The 25,089-nt window shown below is 40.0% G+C and overlaps 1 protein-coding gene across 2 annotated transcripts in view; it reads right to left on the bottom strand.

The window, feature by feature from the left end:
• LOC124719903 (zinc finger protein 721-like) overlaps positions 1–24,227 on the bottom strand; it is a 201,810-nt gene extending 177,583 nt beyond the window's left edge. For both annotated transcript variants that reach the window (XM_047245088.1, XM_047245087.1), the window contains exon 1: positions 24,097–24,227. In XM_047245088.1, the coding sequence (XP_047101044.1) occupies positions 24,097–24,150 (54 nt within the window). In that variant the 5' untranslated portion in view covers positions 24,151–24,227. The remainder of the gene's footprint in view (positions 1–24,096) is intronic.
• Between the last annotated feature and the right edge of the window lie 862 nt (positions 24,228–25,089).

Raw genomic sequence — 25,089 nt, 5'->3', positions numbered from 1 at the left:
TGTTCTCCAAAGATATTTACAGGGCCACAGATTGGTCGGTCAGATCCAATATATTGGCCAGATCTTTCCTCTGATCTTAATCGCTCGGATTTTTAGCTGTGAGGACACTGGAAATCTTTGGCGTACGCGAACCACATTAATGATCAATAGACAGTACAGGAACACATCTTCGATGCCTGCCAGTACATCCACGATCGACCTGGAGATTCCGAAATGTGAGTGCTTCTGTCCTCAGAACCTTTCAAAGGATAAAATCTTCCCGGTTCGCAAGCCGCATCATTTCAAATAAAACATTCGAGCTTTCAATAGTTGTCTCTGCCATTGTCATCGGGAGTTGAAATCACCGACTGCCAGAGTTGGCAGTGTTCTGCCTATATAGATGTAATGGCAGTATCTGGCACCTCCTGGAGAGGGCCAGAGTGGTTCACACGTGGAAGGCAATTTGGGCACCTCCAAGTGGCTCAATCACCACTATACTGGGAACCTGTTTTCAGAGAAGCAGCTAAAATTAGAATGAACGGCAACAATTTTCACAGGCACCAGGTGTGCACAATTAGCGAGGAACGGGGGCGGGCTCTGGACATCGACTGAAAGCAAAGACGTAGGCTCGAACTTCGTCAGACGCGGGAGCGGCAGTTTCAAATTTGGTGCCGGCCGTTTGCCCCATATGAAGTGACTCGGTCTTGTGGCAGGACAGAGCTGCTAGGACCTGCCCGACATGCCTTCTGCACATCCACCACCCTGACCCTCTCTGAATGGTTCCAGACACTGAAATTACATCTACATAAGCAGAACACCATGCCAGCCCCAACAATCAGTGGTTTCAACTCCTGATGCCGATGTCAGAGACGGCTATTGAAAGCTCAAGTGTTTTATTCGAAATGATATGGCTTGTAAACCAAGAACATTTTATTGGTGTGAGTGATTCTCTAAACACGCCTTACTATGAATGTATACATCTTTTAGTGATGACCGCTAGTGCAGGTCATACGTAATAGCAAAAGTAGATCAACATTATAAGCTCTCCTGTTTAAGAGTAACAGAATAATGTGTTCTCATTTGTTTACTGCATTCTGTAGGTCATTCGTAATAGCAAAAAACTTGCTGTAGAAAATGCATCGTTTCACAGCAAGGAAGATGAGCAAATGCTCGCACCTCTTAAGGTGGGACCAACCACGGCGTGCCAAACTTCACACGTGCAGCACGTGTGGCCCGTGGGTGTGCCGAGGTTCGGCCCGTCACTCGGGTCTGCTCAGTCGTTCTCGGAAGCACACGGTACGGCATAACATTTCGAGTAGTAGTGCGATGCGCCACTGTCTCTTCCGGCATATGTCCAGTATTTTTTGAAGTGCCAGCACTCGTATTTCTAGCATTTTGCTTGTGGTTTAACGGAAGTGTAAAGGGACAGTGTTTGTTCGAATGGCACATACACTCAAAATGAGACAGTATAATGATGCACTGATGTGACCATTTAAAAATGAGAGGGAATCACAGTAGTTTTTCAAAGTGGAGAATGAAAATTCTCAGTGTCTATTAAGAAGTCGTATAATCACCAAGCACGGCAGATAAGCTACCAAGTGACATTACACCACATGGGCACAAGGAATTTCAAGATTTAGTTGGGGATGAAAGATAAAACAAGTGTAGTGTTCCACAGGGAATCGGCCTCAGTGTGAGTAACCCATGAAAATCATTGTTTTTGTGCTGTTTGTATTTGTACATAAATGCTTTTAGAAATCTAATATGTTTACAGTCCATTCTATTGTTTATTATTCTCAGCAAGCAACCAACTGTAGCAGCCCATCATTAAAAGCGAGCTACAAAATAACACTCAAAGTAGCCATACGTAATAAAACTTTCATTGATGGCGCGTTCATTAAAGAGTGCATTGTTGAAGCAGCAGAACTCTTCATGCCAGTAGAAGTAAACAAGTTTTCCAAAATTAGCTTGTCACGACAAAGAATAATTTGTCACATAGTTGTCAGGGCAGCAGATGTCTACAGGCAGTTAACTGACAATGCCAGCATGTTCATGTTGGTCTCGGTTACCACCAACGGAGTAGTGTGAGGAGCACAAAATGGACTCCTAGTATTGTTGTGCAAAAAACTGCAATGATCAACAGGCAATTTGTACATAATTTATTCTTTCATTCATCAAGAATCGCTTTGTGCTAAATTTACAGGGATGGATCACATCATGAAATAGCAGTACAAATAGTAAATTACCCAAAGTCACATGGGTTATTAAATTGTCTGTTTCAGCAGTTTTTGAGAGAACTGTAGGAACAGTAGGGAGACATGCTTTACTACAATGACGTACATTGGTTAAGCCAAGGGCCAAGCCTGGAAAAAATTTTCGAGTTAAGACTGCTACTGTTCACTTTATGAAAGAAAAGAAAAAAGCAACTAACATTAGAAGATCTAGAATGGATTGCAGACTTCGCATTTTTACTTGACTTGACTCCTCACTTGAATGCCCTCAATAAGACATTGCAAGGTGAGAAGCATTTAATATCTGATTTAATAAGAAAGGTAGATGCATTTAAAACAAAAATTAACATTGTGAAATGGACAACTTATAGAAAAGAACATGGCCCATTTCCCTTAGCTCTCTGACGTTAAAGAAAATGCACGTTTTGAACAATTCATTTTGATGTTGTAAGAAATATAGGAACAGTTTTCAAATCATTTTCAGGACACAGCCAACAACACATCTGTTTTTGAGATGTTTTCAAGACCATTTCTCGCATCAGCTGAGAGCACCCACATTCATTTTCAAATGGATCTACAGCGTAATTCCCAACTAAAGGACAAATACAATTACATTAAAACTGTAAAGGAGATTTACGAAGGTTCTCCTCGGGAAGAGTTTTCACATATCCATAATGAGGCTGTAAAAGTTATATCCACATTTGGATCAACTTATGTCACGATTACGTGGTAGTCTCGGTGATGACAATCTGATAAACTGCCCGTGTACGTCAGTGTGCCGACAATTTGTACCAGATTTCAACTTTATTATGTCTTCAGCGAACCAAAAGTAATTAGACAACAATGAAAATTTTGTTTTGTTTTTGATATATTATGCTGAGAATTGTAGCCACGGCACTGTCGGTAGAGAAGTGCTAGGTAATAATTTCTTTCCTTTCACATGTAGTTATGATAATTTATTCCACTTTTAATGGTATGCTACTGTGATTAATATGTGCCTCTTTTTCTGTATCTCAACTGAAATGAAAGAATTTTACACAGAACAAAATGACTTGCAGAATATCACTGGTGTAACCGAACACCACCACTCGCCCTGCTACAAAGCTTAAGTAATATGAAACCGAGCCACACGCAAACCGGTCTGTGTTCTGTGCTCAACTGTTCTGCCGTCTAAGCAATGCACTTGCAGTTCCTGCTCAGAAAGTATAATGTGACGGTGGGGGAAACGTGAACACAGACGAGACGCAGTCGCCCGCATGCCGAAGTGCCACCCACGTGCTGAGTTTCTTTACGGCCCTGTCTTAAAATATGCATTTTAGAGCCCACATGTACTCGGATATTTTTTTCTCATTTTCACGCACGCTAACACCTGTCGAAATATGGAGTACTTTTTTTTCCCCTAAACAGGCTGCGTGTAAAATAAAACTATAACAATGACTGGAAACTTGCTGTTACATGGCCACCTGCAGAAGAGAATTGTCAGACACATAATAATCTCGTTGCCCTTTATTTCAGAAGGTAGCGGCCTCGCCACAGTGGTAACACCGGTTCCCCCCACAGATCTCCAAAGTTAAACACTGTCGGACTCGGCTAGCACTCAGATGGGAGACTGTGCGGGTCTGCTGTGGACTGCTGGCAAGCAGGGTGCACTCAGCCATTTTTGAGGCTAATTCAGAAGCTACTCAATTAAGAAATAGCTGCTCCTGCCATGAAAGCTGACAATGGCCAGGAGAGCAGTAGCACGGGGCCTTCGAGGCCTGTTTGGACAGAGTTTGAGTAGACTTATTTCAGAAACTACAAATACAACTGTTCGCTCCCTGTAAACTTACAAAATTATAATGTTCTTGCACAAAGAGACCAATTATTTGAGAACAATCACACACACACAAAACACAAGAAATAAAAAGACTTTTATACTTCCCACATACCGAATGAGATTACATGGCACCGACTCCACACTAAACAGTACATGGAGATGAAAATATGTAAAAAATTGTAGGTAAAAACATGTTGTTGTTCTTGTTGTTGTTGTAGTCTTCAGTCCTGAGACTGGTTTGATGCAGCTCTCCATGCTACCCTATCCTGTGCAAGCTTCTTCATCTCCCATGCAACTTACATCCTTCTGAATCTCCTTAGTGTATTCACCTCTTGGGTCTCCCTCTACGATTTTTACCCTCCACGCTGCCCTCCGATGCTAAATTTGTGATCCCTTGATGCCTCAGAACATGACCTACTAACCAGTCCCTTCTTCTTGTCAAGTTGTGCCACAAACTCCTCTCCAATTCTATCCAATACCTCCTCATTAGTTATGTGATCTACCCATCTAATCTTCAGCATTCTTCTGTAGCACCACATTTCGAAAGCTTCTATTCTCTTCTTGTCCAAACTATTTATCGCCCATGTTTCACTTCCATACATGGCTACACTCCATACAAATACTTTCAGAAATGACTTTCAGACTCTTAAATCTATATTCGATGCTAACAAATTTCTCTTCTTCAGAAACGCTTTCCTTGCCTTTGCCAGTCTACATTTTATATCCTCTCTACTTGGACCAACATCAGTTATTTTGCTCCCCAAATAGCAAGACACATCTACTACTTTAAGTGTCTCATTTCCTAATCTAGTTCCCTCAGCATCGCCCAACTTAATTAGACTACATTCCATTATCATCGTTTTGATTTAGTTGATGTTCATCTTATATCCTACTTTCACGACACTGTCCATTCCATTCAACTGCTCTTACAAGTCCTTTGCTGTCTCTGACAGAATTACAATGTCATTGGTGAACCTCAAAGTTTTTATTTCTTCTCCATGGATTTTAATACCTACTCTGAATTTTTCTTTTGTTTCCTTTACTGCTTGCTCAATATACAGATTGAATAACATCGGGGAGAGGCTACAACCCCGTCTCACTCCCTTCCCAACCACTGCTTCCCTTTCGTGCCCCTCGACTCTTATAACTGCCATCTGGTTTCTGTACAAATTGTAAATAGCCTTTCGCTCCTTGTATTTTACCCCTGCCACCTTTAGAATCTGAAGGAGAGTATTCCAGTCAACATTGTCAAAAGCTTTCTCTAAGTCTACAAATGCTAGAAACGTAGGTTTGCCTTTCCTTAATCTTTCTTCTAAGATAAGTCGTAGGGTCAGTATTGCCTCATGTGTTCCAATATTTCTACGAAATCCAAACTGATCTTCCCCGAGGTTGGCTTCTATCAGTTTTTCCATTCATCTGTAAAGAATTCGTGTTAGTAGTTTGCAGCTGTGACTTATTAAACTGATAGTTCGGTAATTTTCACATCTGTCAACATCTGCTTTCTTTGGGATTGGAATTATTATATTCTTCTTGAAGTCTGAGGGTATTTCGCCTGTCTCATACATCTTGCTCGCCAGATGGTAGAGTTTTGTCAGGACTGGCTCTCCCAAGGTCGTCAGTAGTTCTAATGGAATGTTGTCTACTCCCGGGGCCTTGTTTCGACTCAGGTCTTTCAGTGCTCCATCAAACTCTTCACGCAGTATCATAGCTACCATTTCATCTTCATCTACATCCTCTTCCATTTCCATAATATTGTCCTCAAGTACATCGCCCTTGTATAGACCCTCTATATACTCCTTCCATCTTTCTGCTTTCCCTTCTTTGCTTAGAACTGGGTTTCCATCTGCGCTCTTGATATTCATACAAGTCGTTCTCTCTACTCCAAAGGTCTCTCTAATTTTCCTGTAGGCAGTATCTATCTTACCCCTAGTGAGATAAGCCTCTAAATCCTTAAATTTGTCTTGTAGCCATCCCTGCTTAGCCATTTTGCAGTTCTTGTTGATCTTATTTTTGAGACGTCTGTATTCCTTTTTGCCTGTTTCATTTACTGCATTTCTACATTTTCTCCTTTCATCAATTAAATTCAATCTATCTTCTGTTACCCAAGGATTTCTACTAGCCCTCGTCCCTCGTCTTTTTACCTACTTGATGCTCTGGTGCCTTCACTACTTCATCCCTCAGAGCTACATACTCTTCTTCTACTGTACTTCTTTCCCCCATTCCTGTCAATTGTTCCCTTATGCTCTCCCTGAAACTCTGTACAGCCTCTGGTTTAGTCAATTTGTCCAGGCACCATCTCCTTAAATTCCCACCTTTTTGCAGTTTCTTCAGTTTTAATCTACAGTTCATAACCAATAGATTGTGGTCAGAGTCCACATCTGCCCCTGGAAATGTCTTACAATTTAAAACCTGGTTCCTAAATCTCTGTCTTACCATTATATAATCTATCTGATACCTTCTAGTATCCCCAGGATTCTTCCATGTATACAACCTTCTTTCATGATTCTTGAACCTTGTGTTAGCTATGATTGAGTTATGCTCTGCGCAAAATTCTACCAGGCGGCTTCCTCTTTCATTTCTTAGCCCCAATCCATATTCACCTACTATGTTTCCTTCTCTCCCTCTTCCTACTCTCGAATTCCAGTCACCCATGACTATTAAATTTTCGTCTCCCTTCACTACCTGAATAATTTCTTTTGTCTCATCATACATTTCATCAATTTCTTCGTCATCTGCAGAGCTAGTTGGCATATAAACTTGTACTACTGTAGTAGGCGTGGGCTTCGTGTCTATCTTCGCCACAATAATGCGTTCACCATGCTGTTTGTAGTAGCTTACCTGCACTCCTATTTTTTTATTCCTTATTAAACCTACTCCTGCATTACCCCTATTTGATTTTGTATTTATAACCCTGTATTCGCCTGACCAAAAATCTTGTTCCTCCTGCTACCGAACTTCACTAATTCCCACTATATCTAACTTTAACCTATCCATTTCCCTTTTTAAATTTTCTAACCTACCTGCCCAATTAAGGGATCTGACATTCCACACTCCGATCCGTAGAACGCCAGTTTTCTTTCTCCTGATAATGACGTCCTCTTGAGTAGTCCCCACCTGGAGATCCGAATGGGGGACTATTTCACCTCTGGAACATTTTACCCAAGAGGACACCATCATCATTTAACCATACAGTAAAGCTGCATGCCCTCGGGAAAAATTACGGCTGTAGTTTCCCCTTGCTTTCAGCTGTTCGCAGTACCAGCACAGCAAGGCTGTTTTGGTTAGTGTTACAGGGCCAGATCAGTCAATCATCCAGATTGTTGTCCCTGCAACTACTGAAAAGGTTGTTGCCCCTCTTCAGGAACCTGGCCTCTCAACAGATACCCCTCCGTTGTGGTTGCACCTACAGTACGGCCATCTGCATCGCTGAGGCACACAAGCCTCCCCACCAACGGCAAGGTCCTCGGTTCATGGGGAGGGTAAAAACATACTTGATATGAAGTCAGATAATCTATAAATAAGGATGCAGCAGATTCTGTGAATGAAATGCTACTATTTGAAAGAATAATTCATGGATAATTAAATTATAATTTGAACAAGGAATAACTTGGCATTTGATTTTTTTTATTATTTGTTACAAAATTTTATTTTTTTCAGAATACTGTTATTACTGTCAGTTGTTCTATGTTTATGGTAAACTCATACACAAATTTTTTGATCCATATCTTGTACCTGAATCAGACTATTCAAATTATGAACATTTTGAGACTACTAAATCACAATTCAAAGCAAACATATAAATGTAAAAACATTGTTTCCAGTTGTAGCACATGGTAGTAACAGTAATTTTTTTGTCCATGAAACATACGTTATTCAATATGTCATGTCCGTGGACCTTTAAACAAATATGTGATTTGTTTACAATTAACTTTAGACACAGAAACATGGGTTGAAAAGCATTTTAACTGATAAACTAAAAATTTTACACAGATAAGTACTAATAACAAGCATTAATGACATACAAATCTTGCAGCTAAAAATGTAGAAAAAGCAACATGTGTATGCCAAACCACAGAAATATTAAAAAGTAATTTCATATATACAGGAACATTATTTCTGAAGTTAATTGCCACCTACACAATGCAACAGAAACAGTTTCCCACTTAAAGCAATTCTGTTCTCCTATGTTCTCAGCACTTTCATCTGTCACACATGCATGTCTATTTCCTGAATATTTTTCATCAACCAAAAATCAGAAACCCCTTATAGTTTACCTACCGATTACAACTAGTTTTGTATCTAATTCTCTTTGGCAAGTAGCTAACCTGCAGCAGTTTGTGTTCTCATTATGTGCCTAGTCCACGTGTAACACTGAAACGTCATGCAGATACAGATATGCAAAACATTTTATTTGTTAAAATATTGACTGGCTGAGTTTTGCGCTGAGTGACTACTCAAGAATATAGGTAATAAGAGACAATGTTATGGTCTTGGTAAAATATTAATTAGGAGCAAAGGTAACAATTCATCAAATTGTTGAGGCACGAGTTTTGATAGATACACATACAAAACTGAAAACTTGCTAGCTTTCAGACTCACAAACACAAACATTGCTACTTTGTACAATATCTGATTAAGAGTATGTAGACACCCCGTGTAAGAAAAACTGGCCACTAGATGTCACAAGCATTGGACCCACCAGTATAAAAGGAAGTGAGCAGTATTGTACTTATTTATTTTATTTTATTTTATTTTGGGCCATCAGTTCCTCTCTTACACTGGACCAAGGTTTCACATACACAGTACTTTTTTTTTTCATCATAGTTACCTAAGAAATTGCAATTTTAACATGACAAATAGTATTTAAATGATTTGAGTGTCTATAGTGACAATCTGAGAAAGTAAATACTGACTATGAACTATTAAACTTAATACAGGCAGTACTTGCACTAGTGCTACTGCTGCTGCCAATAATAGTAATAATAATGACAACAATAATAATAATAATAATAATAATAATAATGAGGGAGTAAGGAAATGGTGCATGTGCTCAACAGCACCCAACCAGTGATAATGCATGAAATCTCAGTAAACAAACCATTTCATCTACTGAGACAAAAGCGAAATTTTTCCAATTATTATTAATATTATTATTATTATTATTTAATTTCCCTGATATTTTCCTGATTTCCCACACATTGAAATTCCCTGATATTCCCGAATTTCCCTGATTTCCAGAACCTGTGGAAACCCTTGTTGGTAACTGTCTCCTGACACTGGACATTTTATTCAGTTCTCTAATATAACACGGGACGGGGGGGGGGGGGGGGGTGTATTGCATAGTCTGGTTCCTACTGCTGTTAGGACTCTGAGAAAGTGGCTGAATGATGGAATGGAAGAGAAAGGATTTCGCTCTAATGGGAACAGATGTTTCCCTTATGTTGTTCAGAAAAGAGTGTTAAGAATGAGGAGAGACGCAGGGGAGAGTCTACATCGATAAGACAGTAGAGAAGACAAGAGGGTACGGAAATCTCTGCGCTTGTCTGCACACTGCCAGGGTAGTGTGCACACGATTGTGAAATACAATCAAAAACTCAAACACCACAGATATAATGAACACAGGCATTCATAACCAATTCAGGCACTGTGGGCTTTCCTGAAAAGTCCTTGCAGGATAACATCACTGCAATCAGTAATTGGAAGTACAACCATTTATACAAATTTTTTCAGGTCGAGAGGGAAGAGCTTTTTATATTTTTGTAGGGCATGCAGAGATGCTGATGCCTTGTTGAACATCATGGTTACATGCTCAGTCTAATTTAGATTTTCATCTATTTTTACTCTTAGACTCTTCGCCGAGAGGGAGAAGTTGTAATTGGTCCCATTTAGGGTTAAAGATGGTAGGGGTTCCCGATAATTTAAGCTAATGAGCCTAGAATGACCAACCTGTACTCCTTGGGTTTTAGGAGGATTTAACTTGAGATCGATTTAACTTTAACCCTTTATCCTGTGCCCAATTTGGTGAAGCAAGCAGCCCAGTACTGAGATTCTTGATAGCTGTCTTCAGGTTTATTGATTTTGCACTTAGGTACAACTGGAGATCATCAGCATACATCTGGATTTGCAATAGGACAAAACTGATGACATGTTACTGACATACAATGAAAAGAGTCTATAACTCTAATCCCAACCCTTGGGAACACTTGATACTATCGGCCTCCATAGTGATTTTAAGGTGCAGGACATGAAACACTGCTGCTAAGATGTCAGGTTCGAGCAAAACCACTGCAGTGCACTTGGTGAGAAATTTAGGCTGTGAAGTTTGACAAGTAAAATATCTAAGTCCACAGTGTCAGACGCTTTACTGAAGCCACCTCTCTAGCATCAATCGCAAGTTTCAGGTCATATGTTATCTTCGTTGAAGCAGAAGTTACGCTCCAATGTTTACAGAAATCTGATTGGTATTTGTCTAGTAGGTTGTACGTGGTTATGCAGTTTGTTATCTGTTGTGGACTATATATTCTAAGGAAGAATACAAATAGGTCTGCACTCAGAGGATTCTGTGGCAATGTCCTTTTTAGGTGGTGGCATAACTATTCCCCGTCTCCTGGCCTCAGGGAAAACACGTGTGGTTAAGGAGTGTGATAGTAGGGAGTAGTGGGTCAATAATAAGCTTCATCATTTGGACTGTGATGCCATCATGTCCATTAGATGCTGATCTGTTGCGGATGATGGCTTTTTTGACAGTACTGCAAGTAACAGGTGTTAGAATTTTTCATGGCTACTGTTGTTTACCCACATGAACTATGAGTCTCTCTCTGATTTGTGATTCAATTGTAATTGTAGGTAATGTGAAGTACCAGTTCAGTTCTTCAGTTGGTACAGCCAGATCAGCTGCAGCCTGCCTATTCAGGGGGGTTCACAAAGATATGCAAATATTTTAATATGTTATTCTAAAAATAAAACTAAAGAAAAAAGTTCATTTAAATGTAGGTCCGCAAATGTTTAGTTATGGAGTTACGGCAAATGAAAGATTTTGTCTGAAATTTAGCAACTTCACTAATATGAAGCCATAGTAAAACTGTACGAGGTTAAAGTAAAGCATGATTTCCATTTATTTTGTTGTTATTTGTCTGGTGAAACAAATAAAACGTGTCCCAGACGTGTATCTGCTGTAGCTTTCCAGAACATGCAGAGAAGCAATGATTATTATACAAGTAAACTGTTTATTTTCCATTAAGAATGTAGAAGAAAAATAAATGTAAATCATGCTTTACTTGAACCTGATACAGTTTTGTGATGGCTTCATATTTGCAAAGTTGCTAAATTTCAGGCAAAATCTTTTATTAGCCACAACTCCGTAACCAAACATTTGCACATTATGTTTATATGAACTTTTTCCAGAAGTTTTACTTCTAGAACAACATACTAAAATATTTGCATATCTTTGTGAATCCCCCTGTGTAACAGGAGCATGTAGGTTTTTCCATAGGAGAGGCGATTTGTTTTTATTGTCAGTTAATGTACGGGCATGCCCGAGTTTTCCATGTCTCACAGCTTGACTGACTATGGTCCACTTACACTTGTAAGCAATATGATTTTCAGGCCTGGGGTGCAGTTTGTATGGCCAATATGCAGTGTCTCTGATATTCATGAGCTGTTTTAGTTCTTCAGTTAGCCAAGGTGAAGATTTCCTTCTTACTTTTCTGGTCTTTAGGGGAGCATACTTGTCACATAGTTGGTTAACTTTGTTAGCAGATCCATGAATTTTTTCATTTTTGTCTGAGAGGGAAATGGAAGATATCCCTCAAACTACTATTTGGACATCTGTTGCAAGATCCGATAAATTAATGTGTTCAAAGTCTCAGTATGCAGTCAGTTGGGGTTTCTTTCTGTGTCATTCTAGCAAGTGCAGCATAAAAATTATAACATGCACAGACATGCCACATGCATATATTTAATAGGTACAAATTACTCTGTATGACCATTTTGTTGCAAATATATCTATGAGAGTGTGATTACTGTTTGTATGATGGGTAGGAGCAAGCTGAAGTAATGAAAGGTTTGAAGAAGAAAGCACCACTTAAATTTCACACTGGAAGGACTATTTTTACAGAAAAGTTATGTTAATGTCACCAGCATTCTTCTATAGCATACCGTCTCAAAAGCTTCATTCTCCACTTGTTTGACCTGTATATTGTCCATGTTTCACTTCCATACAAGGTGACATTGCAGACAAATACATTCAGGAAAAAATTCCTAACACTTAAATCTATATTCGATGCTAACAACTTTCTCTTCTTCAGAAACATTTTTCTTGCCATTGTCAATCTACATTTTATATCCCTTGTAATTCGCCCATCATCAGTTATTTTGATGCCCAAGCACTACAACTCATCTTCTACTTTCAGTGTCCTGTTTCTCAATTTAATTCTCTCCACACTGGCTGATTTAATGGCCAATACCACTGTTTGAATTTCATTAACATTCATCTTATAACCTCTTTTCACGACACTATCCATTCCATTCAACTGCTCTTCCAAGGCCTTTGCTGTCTCTGACAGAACTGCAATGTCACCAACAATCTCAAAGTTTTTATTTTTTTCTCCCTGAACTCTAATTTTCTTTCTGTGCTCGCAAAATTCTACCAGGCAACTTCCTCCTTCATTCATTTTTCCTTCTCATTCTTTTCCTGCTATCAAATGCCAGTCCTCTGTCACAATTAAATTTTCATCTCCCTTAACTGTTTCAATAATTTCTTTTACCTCATCGTACATTCTTTCAATCTCAGCACCATTTCTGGAGGTACAAGCCACATAAACTTGTACTAGTATCGTGAGTGTTGGCTTCTTGTCTATTTTGGCTACTATAGTGCATTCACTATGCTGTTCAAAGTAGCTTAACCACATTCCTCTCTTCTTATTGATTACTAGACCTGCCCCTGTGTTACCCCTATCTGATTTTGTGTTGATAACCCTGTACTGATCTGACCCAAAACCCTGCTCTTACTGCCACCGCACTTCACAATTCCCACAAGACGTTACCTAGTTTCAACCTATCCATTTCCCTTTTAAAATTCTCTAGTCAACGTGTCCAATGAAGGGATCTAAAACTCCACACTCTAACCCATAGAGCACCACTTTTATTTTGTTTGATAACTACATGCTCCCGAGTTGACCCCATTGAGAGCTACAAATGAGGTACTATTTTACTCATTCAGTTGAGTTGCATGTCCCCAGGAAATCTAACAGCGGTAGTTTCCCTCGCTTTCAGCCGTCTGCAGTATCAACATAGCAAAGCTACGATGGTTAAAATCACAGATCAGTCAGTCGTCCAGATAGATATCCTTGCAACTATTCAAAAAGGCTGCTGCCACTCTTCAGGAACCACAGATTAGTTTGGCAACTCTACAGATAACCCTACACTGTGACTGTACCTACGGTATAGCTATCTATATCATCGAGTCACGCAAGACGCCCCAACATCTGAAAAGTTTATGGTTCATGAGGTGGGGGACTGACAATGTAAAGAAACTGAACGAAAAAATTCAGGAACTACACTCGACAACAAACTAACGTAGAACTCTCATACTGAACACACAACTGTTATGTTATCAAGAATGATATACCTACCAAAGCGGCTGTTGGCCTGTGTAACTTTGAAATATGCAAGAAAAGAATATTTTTGTCTTTTTTCAATCTGTGTTAAAAATATTCATACATTTATTCTTTCAAGCACACATCATGTTTCATTAATCCCATCAGAGGGGAGAGTTTTCAGGGATGTGGAATGAATCAAGTTATATAATAACAGCCAAAATCAGCCACTGCTACCTACTGTGGTAATCTACGAGGTGTTACACAAGATATCCGCGAACTTACGACATTTCGCCACTAGATGTCTCAAGGTACATATATTAGGTACTGTGGCACAAAGTTGCATCACCTTTGGCTCGTGCAGTTGTGAGTTGTCGTGGTGCATGCCAGGATACGTTCCAATGCTGCGAGTTGTGGAATGTATAAAATAAAAGAGTAATGCATTTGCATCAAATTCTGTTTCAAATTAAAGAAAACTGCAGCAGGTGAAACCCACCACCAGAGGCATTTGGTGAGAGTGCACTGAGTCAAGCAAGAATATTTAAGTGGTTCATGTTCTTCAAGGAAAGCCAAGAATCTGTGGACGATGACAAACATCCTGGTCGGCCGTTAGCATGCACATCAGAAATGATCACAAAAGTCCGGGATGCGATTCACAAAGACCAAAGGCAGAAAATTCATAATGTTTGTAACAGACTTCAGCTGTTGTACGGCACATCTCAACGAATCTGGTCAGACTGTCAACAAGCAGTTTTACTGCTAGGTTTTGAGACAACTGAGGGAATTCAGCACAAATGGCCAGGGATTTGGAGGGGGGGGGGGGGGGCGGGGGGAAGAAAAAAAAAAAAGAGAGAGAGAGAGAGAGAGAGAGAGAGGAGAGAGAGGTTGGTGAACCATGAAAACGCACCCGCACACACTTTGCTAATTGTGGAGGAACGTCTGGCTAAAAACACCACAGCAACAGTCCCTCACCCCTCCTAACTGCCAGACCTTATCCCGTGCAACTTCTACCAGTTCCCAGGTTGAAAATCACATTGAAAGGGTGACGTTTTTACGTAACTGTAGACATCCAGGTGGAATCGCAGTGGGTCCTGAACAGACTTCACCCTACAGACTCACACGAGTGCTTCCAAAAATGCGAACAACATTGGAATTAAAACTTCCTGGCAGATTAAAATTGTGTGCCAAGCCGAGACTCGAACTCAGGACCTTTGCCTTTCGCGGGCAAGTGCTCTACCACTGAGCTACCGAAGCACGACTCACTCCTGGTCCTCACAGCTCTACTTCTGCCAGTATCTCGTCTCCTCCTCTGTGAGGACCGGGCGTGAGTCGTACTTCGGTAGCTCAGTGGTAGAGCACTTGCCCGCAAAAGGCAAAGGTCCCGAGCTCGAGTATTGGTCGGGCACACAGTTTTAATCTGCCAGGAAGTTTCATATCAGTGCACACTCCGCTGCAGAGTGAAAATCTCATTCTGGAAACATTGGCATTGTTGCATACAAGCCCGAAATGACTACTATGAAGGTGGAAAAGGACATTAGACCATAAATATAGTTCCCTGATTTTTACAATTAAATTCTCGGATATTTTGGGTAGCACCTCGTCTACTAACAATAAATTATAGCCAGTACTAATCTGCTCAAACTGATATTTATAATTACCTCTACATCACTCTATATATGTATATTAGGCCTGTAACAGCTACACTATACCACTCAGATACTGTTTTCATCTACTACCTCAAACAAGTAAGTGTTCAGAGGGGAAAGCAAAAAGTAAATGATATTCTTGTAATTCAGAAGGAAGCAATCACATTATAGGTACGGGAAGATAACAAAACACAAAGCAAGCCTTTGTTCATTAAATATATAATCAGCATCATCTCCAACAACTTCCAGCCCCAAGCTGGGTGTGTTTGGGACAGAAGCCTCTCCATCTAATCCTGTTTCCCCACCAACTTTCTGTGTTCATTCTGGTCCAGTCCTCGACTCTTCTTTCAGCACACTCCTCCGAATCTTTCAACCATTTATCCCTCGGTCTTCCTCTCGGTCATTTCCTTTGCATCTCCATTCCACGTATCTGCTCGGGAATCCTCTCGTTTTCCTTTCTCTTTAAGTGCCCGTACCATCTTAGCCTTGGTGTTTCTATCCTGCTCTGCAAGGCTTCCAGTTTGCTGTTTCTCTTACTCTTTCATTCCTCATCCTGTCTCTTCTTCTTACTCCTAGCCTACTTCTCAGGCTCTTCATTTCACATGCTTGTAATCTGCTTACATCTCTTTTCTTCATTACACATGTTTCAGATGCATATGTCAATAGTGGGATGTAGTAACTTTTCTATGTGACTTCTTTACCTTTTTGTGGGATGTCTTTATTCCAAACCAGGCTCCTAACACTTCGCAGGAATTCTTCTGCTCGTCTGTACTTAAGCGTCCAAGGCTTTTCCTTGTGCATTGCTATCAGTAACAGTTCCCACAATCAATAATGGGGTGTCAGTACAATGAATTCATAATCTCCTTTGCTATGTAAATGAAGTTGGATGATTTTTTTTTTCTTTTGTAGCAATTTAATATGTACTATTAGCTCTCAACCTAAGCACAACCTCAGAAATCTTAACGTATTCAGAAAAACGAAGTCAAATATAAGTGACAACCAAAATTATAATTTTCATTACTGCTCCTTTCACTCACAGTAATTTAAGCTGTTCTATTACTTGCTAATCTGACCACAACATTACAGATCATTACTAATTCGTAAAGAAAAAAAAAAAACAGCCAAATATTTGTCAGAAGCAAAATTACAAATATTAATGCTGCTCGTTTCACTCTCAGAAATTTAAATTGTACATCCCACCCTAACTACAACAGGGGAAATCAAGACTTATTCGGGAAAAAAAACAGCCAATTTATTTGTGACAATGGAGATCACAAGATTGAGTGATTCTCACTGGCTACAACATACTGTCACCTGATTGGCTTCAATCAACAATACCGAATTGGCACCAGAAACAAAGAGCAAAATAGCCACCGACACCACAAGTGCACTTAAGCCTTTTCTAATAATGTACCACCATTTATTTATGAAACTGTGGTTCTGTATATGTACATGGATGGAAATACATAAATTTTAAAAATACTGAGATTTCCTTCTGTGTACAAATACGGAACAACAATTTTGTTAATAACAAACAATACAGTAGCAGAAAAAATGCAGGTGTCCACTATACAGTTAGCCTTCTGCCACCAAGCAGTGTGTCAGCAGTGCGCAAGTAACAGCATTACTGCATTTACTAGGCAGTCGTCTATTTTAATAACCGTTTAAATTTTGTGTCGAATTGTTTGCGCTCTCTGTAGATTAGTTCAGACATTCTTTGTACAACAGTATTTAGCACGGATAGGGACTGCGACTGCTGTGTTCGGGTGCGGGCTGAGTTGGCATCCCTTCGCTCCCAGCTTCAGGCAATGTTGGCTTTGGTCACACAGCTTGAGGCTGCTGCCAATGGGCATCACTGTGGGGGTCCGAATGGGGGTTTGTCGGCGACAGCCAGCTCATCCCACGCATCCCCCGACTGGACTAATACTGTGGCTGCCCGGGATACTGCCCACATTGAGGCTGACCCCTCACCCATGGTAGAGTGGGAGGTCATCTCGAGGTGTGGCAGGGGGCGAAAGACATTCCGGAGGGCTGAACGGAAGGCCTCTCCAGTTTGTGTGACGAACCGGTTTCAGGCTCTTGTCTCCGGCTGATACTGATCTTCGGCCGGACATGGCTGCTTGTCCTGTTCCAGAGGTTGCCCCTCAGTCTGCAAGATCCGGGTGGTCGCAGAGTGTGGGCTTACTGGTAGTTGGGAGCTCCAACATCAGGCACATAATGGGGCCCCTTAGGGATATGGCTCCAAGGGAGGGGAAGAAAACCAATGTGCACTCCGTGTGCATACTGGAGGAAGTCATTCCAGATGTGGAAAGGATCCTTCCGGATGCCATGAAGGGTACAGGGTGCACCCATCTGCAGGTGGTTGCTCATGTCGGCACCAATGATGTGTGTTGCTATGGATCGGAGGAAATCCTCTCTGGCTTCTGGCGGCTATCTGATTTGGTGAAGACTGCCAATCTCGCTAGCGGGATGAAAGCAGAGCTCACCATCTGCAGCATCGTCGACAGGACTGACTACGGACCTTTGGTACAGAGCCGAGTGGAAGGTTTGAATCAGAGGCTGAGACAGTTCTGCGACTGTGTGGGCTGCAGATTCCTCGACTTGCGCCATAGGGTGGTGGGGTTTCGGCTTCCGCTGGATAGGTCAGGAGTCCACTACACACAGCAGGCGGCTACACGGGTAGCAGGGGTTGTGTGGCGTGGACTGGGCAGTTTTTTAGGTTAGATGGCCTCAGGCAAGTACAGAAATGGCAATGGCCTCAAAGGGTGCAGGGCAAAGTCAGGACATGCAGGGACAAAGCAGCAATCGGATTGTAATTGTAAACTGTCGAAGCTGCATTGGTAAAGTACCGAAACTTCAAGCGCTGATAGAAAGCACCGAAGCTGAAATCGTTATAGGTACGGAAAGCTGGCTGAAGCCAGAGATAAATTCTGCCAAAATTTTTACAAAGGCACAGATGATGTTTAGAAAGGATAGATTGCATGCAACCGGTGGTGGCGTGTTTGTCGCTGTTAGTAGTAGTTCATCCTGTAGTGAAATAGAAGTGGACAGTTCCTGTGAATTATTATGGGTGGAGGTTACACTCAACAACTGAACTAGGTTAATAATTGGCTCCTTTTATCGACCTCCTGACTCAGCAGCATTAGTGGCAGAACAACTGAGAGAAAATCTGGAATACATTTCAAATAAATTTCCTCAGCATGTTATAGTCTTTTAGGTGGAGATTTCAATTTACCAGATACAGACTGGGACACTCAGATGTTTAGGACTGGTGGTAGGGACAGAACATCAAGTGACATTATACTGAGTGCACTATCCGAAAATTACCTTGAGCAATTAAACAGAGAACCGACTCATGGAGATAACATCTTGGACCTACTGATAACAAACAGACCCGAACTTTTCGACTCTGTATGTGCAGAACAGGGAATCAGTGATCATAAGGCTGTTGCAGCATCCCTGAATATGGAAGCAAATAGGAATATAAAAAAAAAGGGAGGAAGGTTTATCTGTTGAGCAAGAGTAATAGGAGGCAGATTTCAGACTACCTAACACATCAAAACAAAAATTTCTGTTCCGACACTGACAATGTTGAGTGTTTATGAAAAAGTTCAAGGCAATCGTAAAATGCGTTTTAGACAGATACGTGCTGAGTAAAACTGTGAGGGACGGGACAAACCCACCATGGTTCAACAACAACAAAGTTAGAAAACTACTGCAAAAGCAGAGAGAGCTTCACTGCAAATTTAAACGCAGCCAAAACCTCTCAGACAAACAGAAGCTAAACGATGTCAAACTTAGCGTTAGGAGGCCTATGCATGAAGCGTTCAGTAAATTCGAAAGTAAAATTCTATGTACCGACTTGACAGAAAATCCTAGGAAGTTCTGGTCTTATGTTAAGTGGATCGAAACAGCATATCCAGACACTCTGGGATGATAATGGCATTGAAACAGAGGATGACATGTGTAAAGCTGAAACATTAAAAACCTTGTTCCAAAGCTGTTTCACAGAGGAAGACCACACTGCAGTTTCTTCTCTAAACCCTCGCACAAACGAAAAAGTGGCTGACATCGAAGTAAGTGTCCAAGGAATAGAAAAGCAACCGAAATCACTCAACAGAGAAAAGTCCACTGGACCTGATGGGATACCAATTCGATCCTACACAGAGTGCACAAAAGAACTTGCCCCCCCTTCTAACAGCTGTGTACTGCAAGTCTCTAGAGGAACGGAAGGTTCCAAATGATTGAAAAAGAGCACAGGCAGTTCCAGTTTTCAAGAAGGGTCGTCGAGCAGATGTGCAACACTATAGGTCTATATCTCTGACATCGATCTGTTGTAGAATTTTAGAACATGTTTTTTGCTCGCGTATCATGTCGTTTCTGGAAACCCAAAATCTACTCTGTAGGGATCAACATGGATTCCAGAAACAGCGATCGTGTGAGACCCAACTCACTTTATTCGTTCATGAGACCCAGAAAATATTAGATACAGGCTCCCAGGTAGATGGCATTTATCTTGACTTACGGAAGGCATTCGATACAGTTTCGCACTGTCGCCTGATAAACAAAGTAAGAGCCTACGGAATATCAGACCAGCTGTGTGGCTGGAATGAAGAGTTTCTAGCAAACAGAACACAACATGTTGTTCTCAATGGAGAGATGTCTACAGACGTTAAAGTAACCTCTGGCGTGCCACAAGGGAGTGTTATGGGACCATTGTTTTTCACTATATATATATATATGACCTAGTAGACAGTGTTGGAAGTTCTGTGTGGGTTTTCGCGGATGGTGCTGTAGTATATAGAGAAGTTGCAGCATTAGAAAATTGCAGCAAAATGCAGGAAGATCTGCAGCGGATAGGCACTTGGTGCAGGGAGTGGCAACTGACCCTTAACATAGATAAATGTAATGTACTGCGAATACATAGAAAGAAGGACCCTTTATTGTATGATTATATGATAACGGAACAAACACTGGTAGCAGTTACTTCTGTAAAATATCTGGGAGTATGCATACGGAATTATTTGAAGTGGAATGATCATATAAAATTAATTGTTGGTAAGGTGGGTGCCAGGTTGGGATTCACTGGGAGAGTCCTTAGAAAATGTGGTCCATCAACAAAGGAGGTGGCTTACAAAACACTCGTCTGACCTATACTTGAGTATTGCTCATCAGTGTGGGATCCGTACCAAGTCGGGTTGACAGAGGAGATAGAGAAGATCCAAAGAAGAGCAGCACGTTTCATCACAGGGTTATTTGGTAAGTGTGATAGCATTACAGAGATGCATCGCGATGTAGCTTGCTGTCCAGGTTTCGAGAGGGTGTGATTCTGGATGAGGTATTGAATATATTGCTTCCCCCTACTTATACCTCCCGAGGAGATCACAAATGTAAAATTAGAGAGATTCGAGTGCGCATGGAGGCTTTCTGGCACTTGTTCTTCCCGCAAACCATACGCGACTGGAACAGGAAAGGGAGGTAATGACAGTGGCATGTAAAGTGCGCTCCACCACACACTGTTGGGTGGCTTCCGGAGTATAAATGTAGATGTAGATATATGACATGAAGTACATACCAACCAGAAAATCATTTTTTTATTGGCCCATGAGACAGCTTCCAAGCTGTTATATATAATGACTATGGAAATTCATGTTGTATTGTTCAATACGCAATTGTATAAATACACTTCAGTTAAACATTTTGTAGACAGGCTAAATTTAGTTAAACAATACAAAGTGATTCCACACACACACACACACACACACACACACACACACACACACACACACAAACACACACACCCTTAAGAATGGTAAAATGTAAGCTGTATGATTATAATTAAATTAAGAGATCATTTGCATCACTATTTATAAATTCATCTACAGTGCGGAAAGCTCTTTCTTTCAGATAGTATTCCACAGCTTCTGAACTTATTAGTTTTAAATGCCTTGTCCCACTGGGTTGTTGCTTAAAGAGAGATTTTCATATATGAAGAAAGTAGTTTTGTAAGTCTAGTCCAGGGAATATTCAAAGAGTTCCTATTCCTAGTTCCACAAGAGTCAATATTTAATCGACTATCATGTTTACCCCTATTGTTCATGGTGTGCATAAAGATGCAACACATGTATCGACTTGTGACAGTCATAATTTTGTTCTGTATGAAACACATTTTGCATTAGTGTATGCTCTTAACCATACATACAACAAATAGCTTTTTTCTGCCAAAGAAAGACACCATAACAGTTGCATGTCTGGGAAAAGGCGAAACAGACAAGGATTATCTGTTTAGCACTAACATAGGATTTTAATTTCCTGAGTAGGTACAACACACAGTACAGTTTTGTTGCATAAATTAGCCGTGTTTGTGTTCCAATTCAGTTTGGTTTTGAGGTGGATACCCAGTAATTTGACAAGCTTTTGCCATGGCAGTCATTATCCCTCATGAACATTATACTCTCAATTTTAACTATTGTTTACTTTTAATTCACTTGCCCAAAACCAGCAAGATGCCTTCTCCATCATACGTTACTATTTCCACATTTGTGTCATTATGGGAAGTGATAAATGTGGTATCTCATCTGCATCCATTAGCACTTCAAAAGGTAGCAGCTTAGACAGATCATTAAAAAAACTGTTCGAACAATAATCCCTGATGCACTCCTCCTATAACATAAAGAAAACCTGACTTTTTCGTTGGACTCTGTCAGGATCATTTTTTCCGACTGGACAAGTATCCATATCGGGCCTGATTTAAGAGGCAACTCATGAGAAAAATCATTTAGCTGCTTTCTAACTACCACTTCAATTATTTTAGATGATAATGGAACTAACCGTGATGGGTCTACATTCTGGTGATGCCCATCTCCCTTTTTAGGCACAAGTATAGTTACCATCAACTTCAAACAGCCGAGGAAAGGCACTTTTCTAAAATATGCAGTTTACAGGGTAGCACAGTAGATGGCTTATTTTTTCTATACTCTTTTTACATAAAAGTTGGAAAGGTTGTAATTGTCCCCACCCTTTCAGTTGCTGAGCTTTGGCATGACATCTACCATACCAATAGGGAAAACATATTTCCATTAAAACTCCCTATTACTGTGGTTCATCACTTCAAATTCTGCACCCATTGTGGTACCTAGGCTGATTCACTGTCATTATTGGCTACTGTCTCATTATCTACAGCATATTTCTCTTAAAAGTATACCCCCCCCCCCTCCATATACACACACACACACACACACACACACACACACACACACACACGTGTATGTGTTATAGTCATCTCTGTAGAATAGTGTATGAAAATAATATGAAGACCTGAATATAAAACTGCGGATAAATATAAATTATGCTATGAACCATATGCTTTTGTATATCTGTTAGTTAACAAGTATCTAATAACTTAAGTCTTACATATACACCTAGAAATTAATGTATACAACACTACATCGGCTAAATATTTTAAGTCATTTGAGCAAGTTGACATGGCATATATGACAAATGCACAGACTGTACATAACTTAGAGAAATGGGAATAAATAAAGGCCACTCAATCAAAACAAAGTAACCAGTATACTAGCAGAACCTGTAACCTCTAGTTTTCCACAAAACTTATTATCAAAAAGTAACAAGCGGTAGCCACGTTTACATTGTAATCTAAAGTGTAAGTGGGTCCCCTATAACAACGGTTCTAAACGAACCCTAAGGATGCCAGTCAAACTGTTTATGAAAAAGCAGCACCATTTCCTATGATCTAGTTCATTTTATACATTATAAGAATTCCTTTGTCTGCCCAATGTGATCATAATTAAGTAATTGTGTATTTATGTACGATTTAATATTAAGAATTAATAATATGTTGGCTATACTGATAAAATCTATGCATGTTCTTATGTTAAATGAGTCATAAACAATCTGAAACTGAAGATTGCTCTACATGACAAATGCACATATGAAAGAATAATGCATGTGAGGTGCAAAGGTTTTAGCGAGTCTTCAGTTTGGCGGCGTAAAATTTAACTAAGCAGCTCCTCAATTACCATCACAACACTTCGCAAATCTGGAAGCTTTGTCGGCTCTTAATAGGCTGCTTAAATTTACGCTAAGTTCTGGAGGATTAAATAGTACATTAGCTTACCGGTTACCTTTTAATTTACTCGACATATGGTATTACTACTATTACATACAATCATTTACTACCCAAAAAAGCAAGGGAAAATTTCGATCTAATTAAAATCAGGATATTGTATGAATACAAAGCATGACATCAGTAACAGAGAACCTATCTCGAACTATATCGGTATTCGTACTAGCTGATATTAGCGACAAATTTTTGTATGTATGTGTATTGGAGGGCGCATGTGTGCTGGAGTCATAAAGTCGAAGATAAAACTGTTGAAAAGAGTGTCACAAATAACATTGCGTCAAATTAATTTCGTCAGTAACCACAGACGTCAACAATTGCATTTTTTTACTATTCCTCTTTACGTTTAAGAAACACTAGCTGACATTAGAAAGATTTAAATCTACGTGAATAAATAGTTCCGCACGACTGAAATATCTGTAATCAAATTATATGATTAAAATACAAAAAAAGGATATTCCGTAACTCTCGATGTTCACGTTACGTAGCTACGCGATGTTAACATGTCAGCTGTGCTGCGTAAGCAGTAAAGACGCTGCAAGTTGCCAAGGCATCTGTCAATACGTAAGACGTCCTCCTCCATCTTAACTTCCAATTATTAAGACAGAACACAATTTCGTCTGACTGCCAGTTAACGAAGACTACCAATTTTGGCGTAATTACACTCTCTCCTGACATATCTTACCTCAGTGACGTTACTATTTTCTGACGAATGTTTTTCATTTCCATTCGAATCCATTTTCCTTAAGAAATACTACTTGTAAACACTACGGTACTTGATAAGAAACAATCAAACTTTCGTGAGCAGAATCAAAGATCCTTACAGATGATATTGATCGGAGGAGCTGCACTACAAGAGCAAGCGAAGTACTTTAATTATATAAAAAAGAAATTTAAATTATGCGGTGAAGGAAGGTCGAACAAAGCATTTGAAAATATGCATATTCAAATTAAAGCTAAACAAGAAATACGATCGTAAAGTATCAGTGTTATGGAAATACTGTATGCATATGACAATTGTTGGGATGCTGCATAGAGTGTAATCAGAAGACTTAGAATGTTTCCCACTTTAGGCAGGAGAACTATCTAAAATTTCGACGAGCTGTTACGCTTGCGTTTGCACATTTCAATAGAGAACGAATACAGCATTTTTTGGTGCTTTTAACTGCGTGTTATTAGAGTGAATGTCGTTCATATGCAAATATCTTTAAAAACAAAATGAAAAATAAAGCATTGTTACGTAGCCAGAGGTTGGATTGTTTCAGAGTATTGGTAGAGTACTCATGCATTTAGTGTGGTGGAGCTAGGAACTTGCACGGACTAAAAATGTAGCCGGTTTCGAAACATCGCAACCTAGCCTCTGTTATTAAAAGAACCTCTTTAAACTTACAATTACACAACTTTAAGTTCGTTTTTGCAGAAATGTCAGCATGTACCATCAATAAGTGCGAGGCCATCTGGCGTTCTGTTCGACAGGAAAGTTTGATGGGACCAACTGCCGTTGTATTTGTATGTCCGATATTTTCGAGCGATTACTTCCAAACCAAATAATTTGCGGACAAACATTTATATCTAGTTAAGAAATAATATTAACAACTGTAAACACAGTCTGGTTTAGATGCATATTCTAGCTGTTCCACACATTCGTTTTACAACATATCAACAAATTAAACAGGTA

Source organism: Schistocerca piceifrons, chromosome 11 (genome assembly GCF_021461385.2).
Source record: "Schistocerca piceifrons isolate TAMUIC-IGC-003096 chromosome 11, iqSchPice1.1, whole genome shotgun sequence".
NCBI lineage: Eukaryota > Metazoa > Arthropoda > Insecta > Orthoptera > Acrididae > Schistocerca > Schistocerca piceifrons.
The sequence above is the reverse complement of the archived record's forward strand: the minus strand, read 5'-3'. Positions and strand labels throughout refer to the sequence as shown.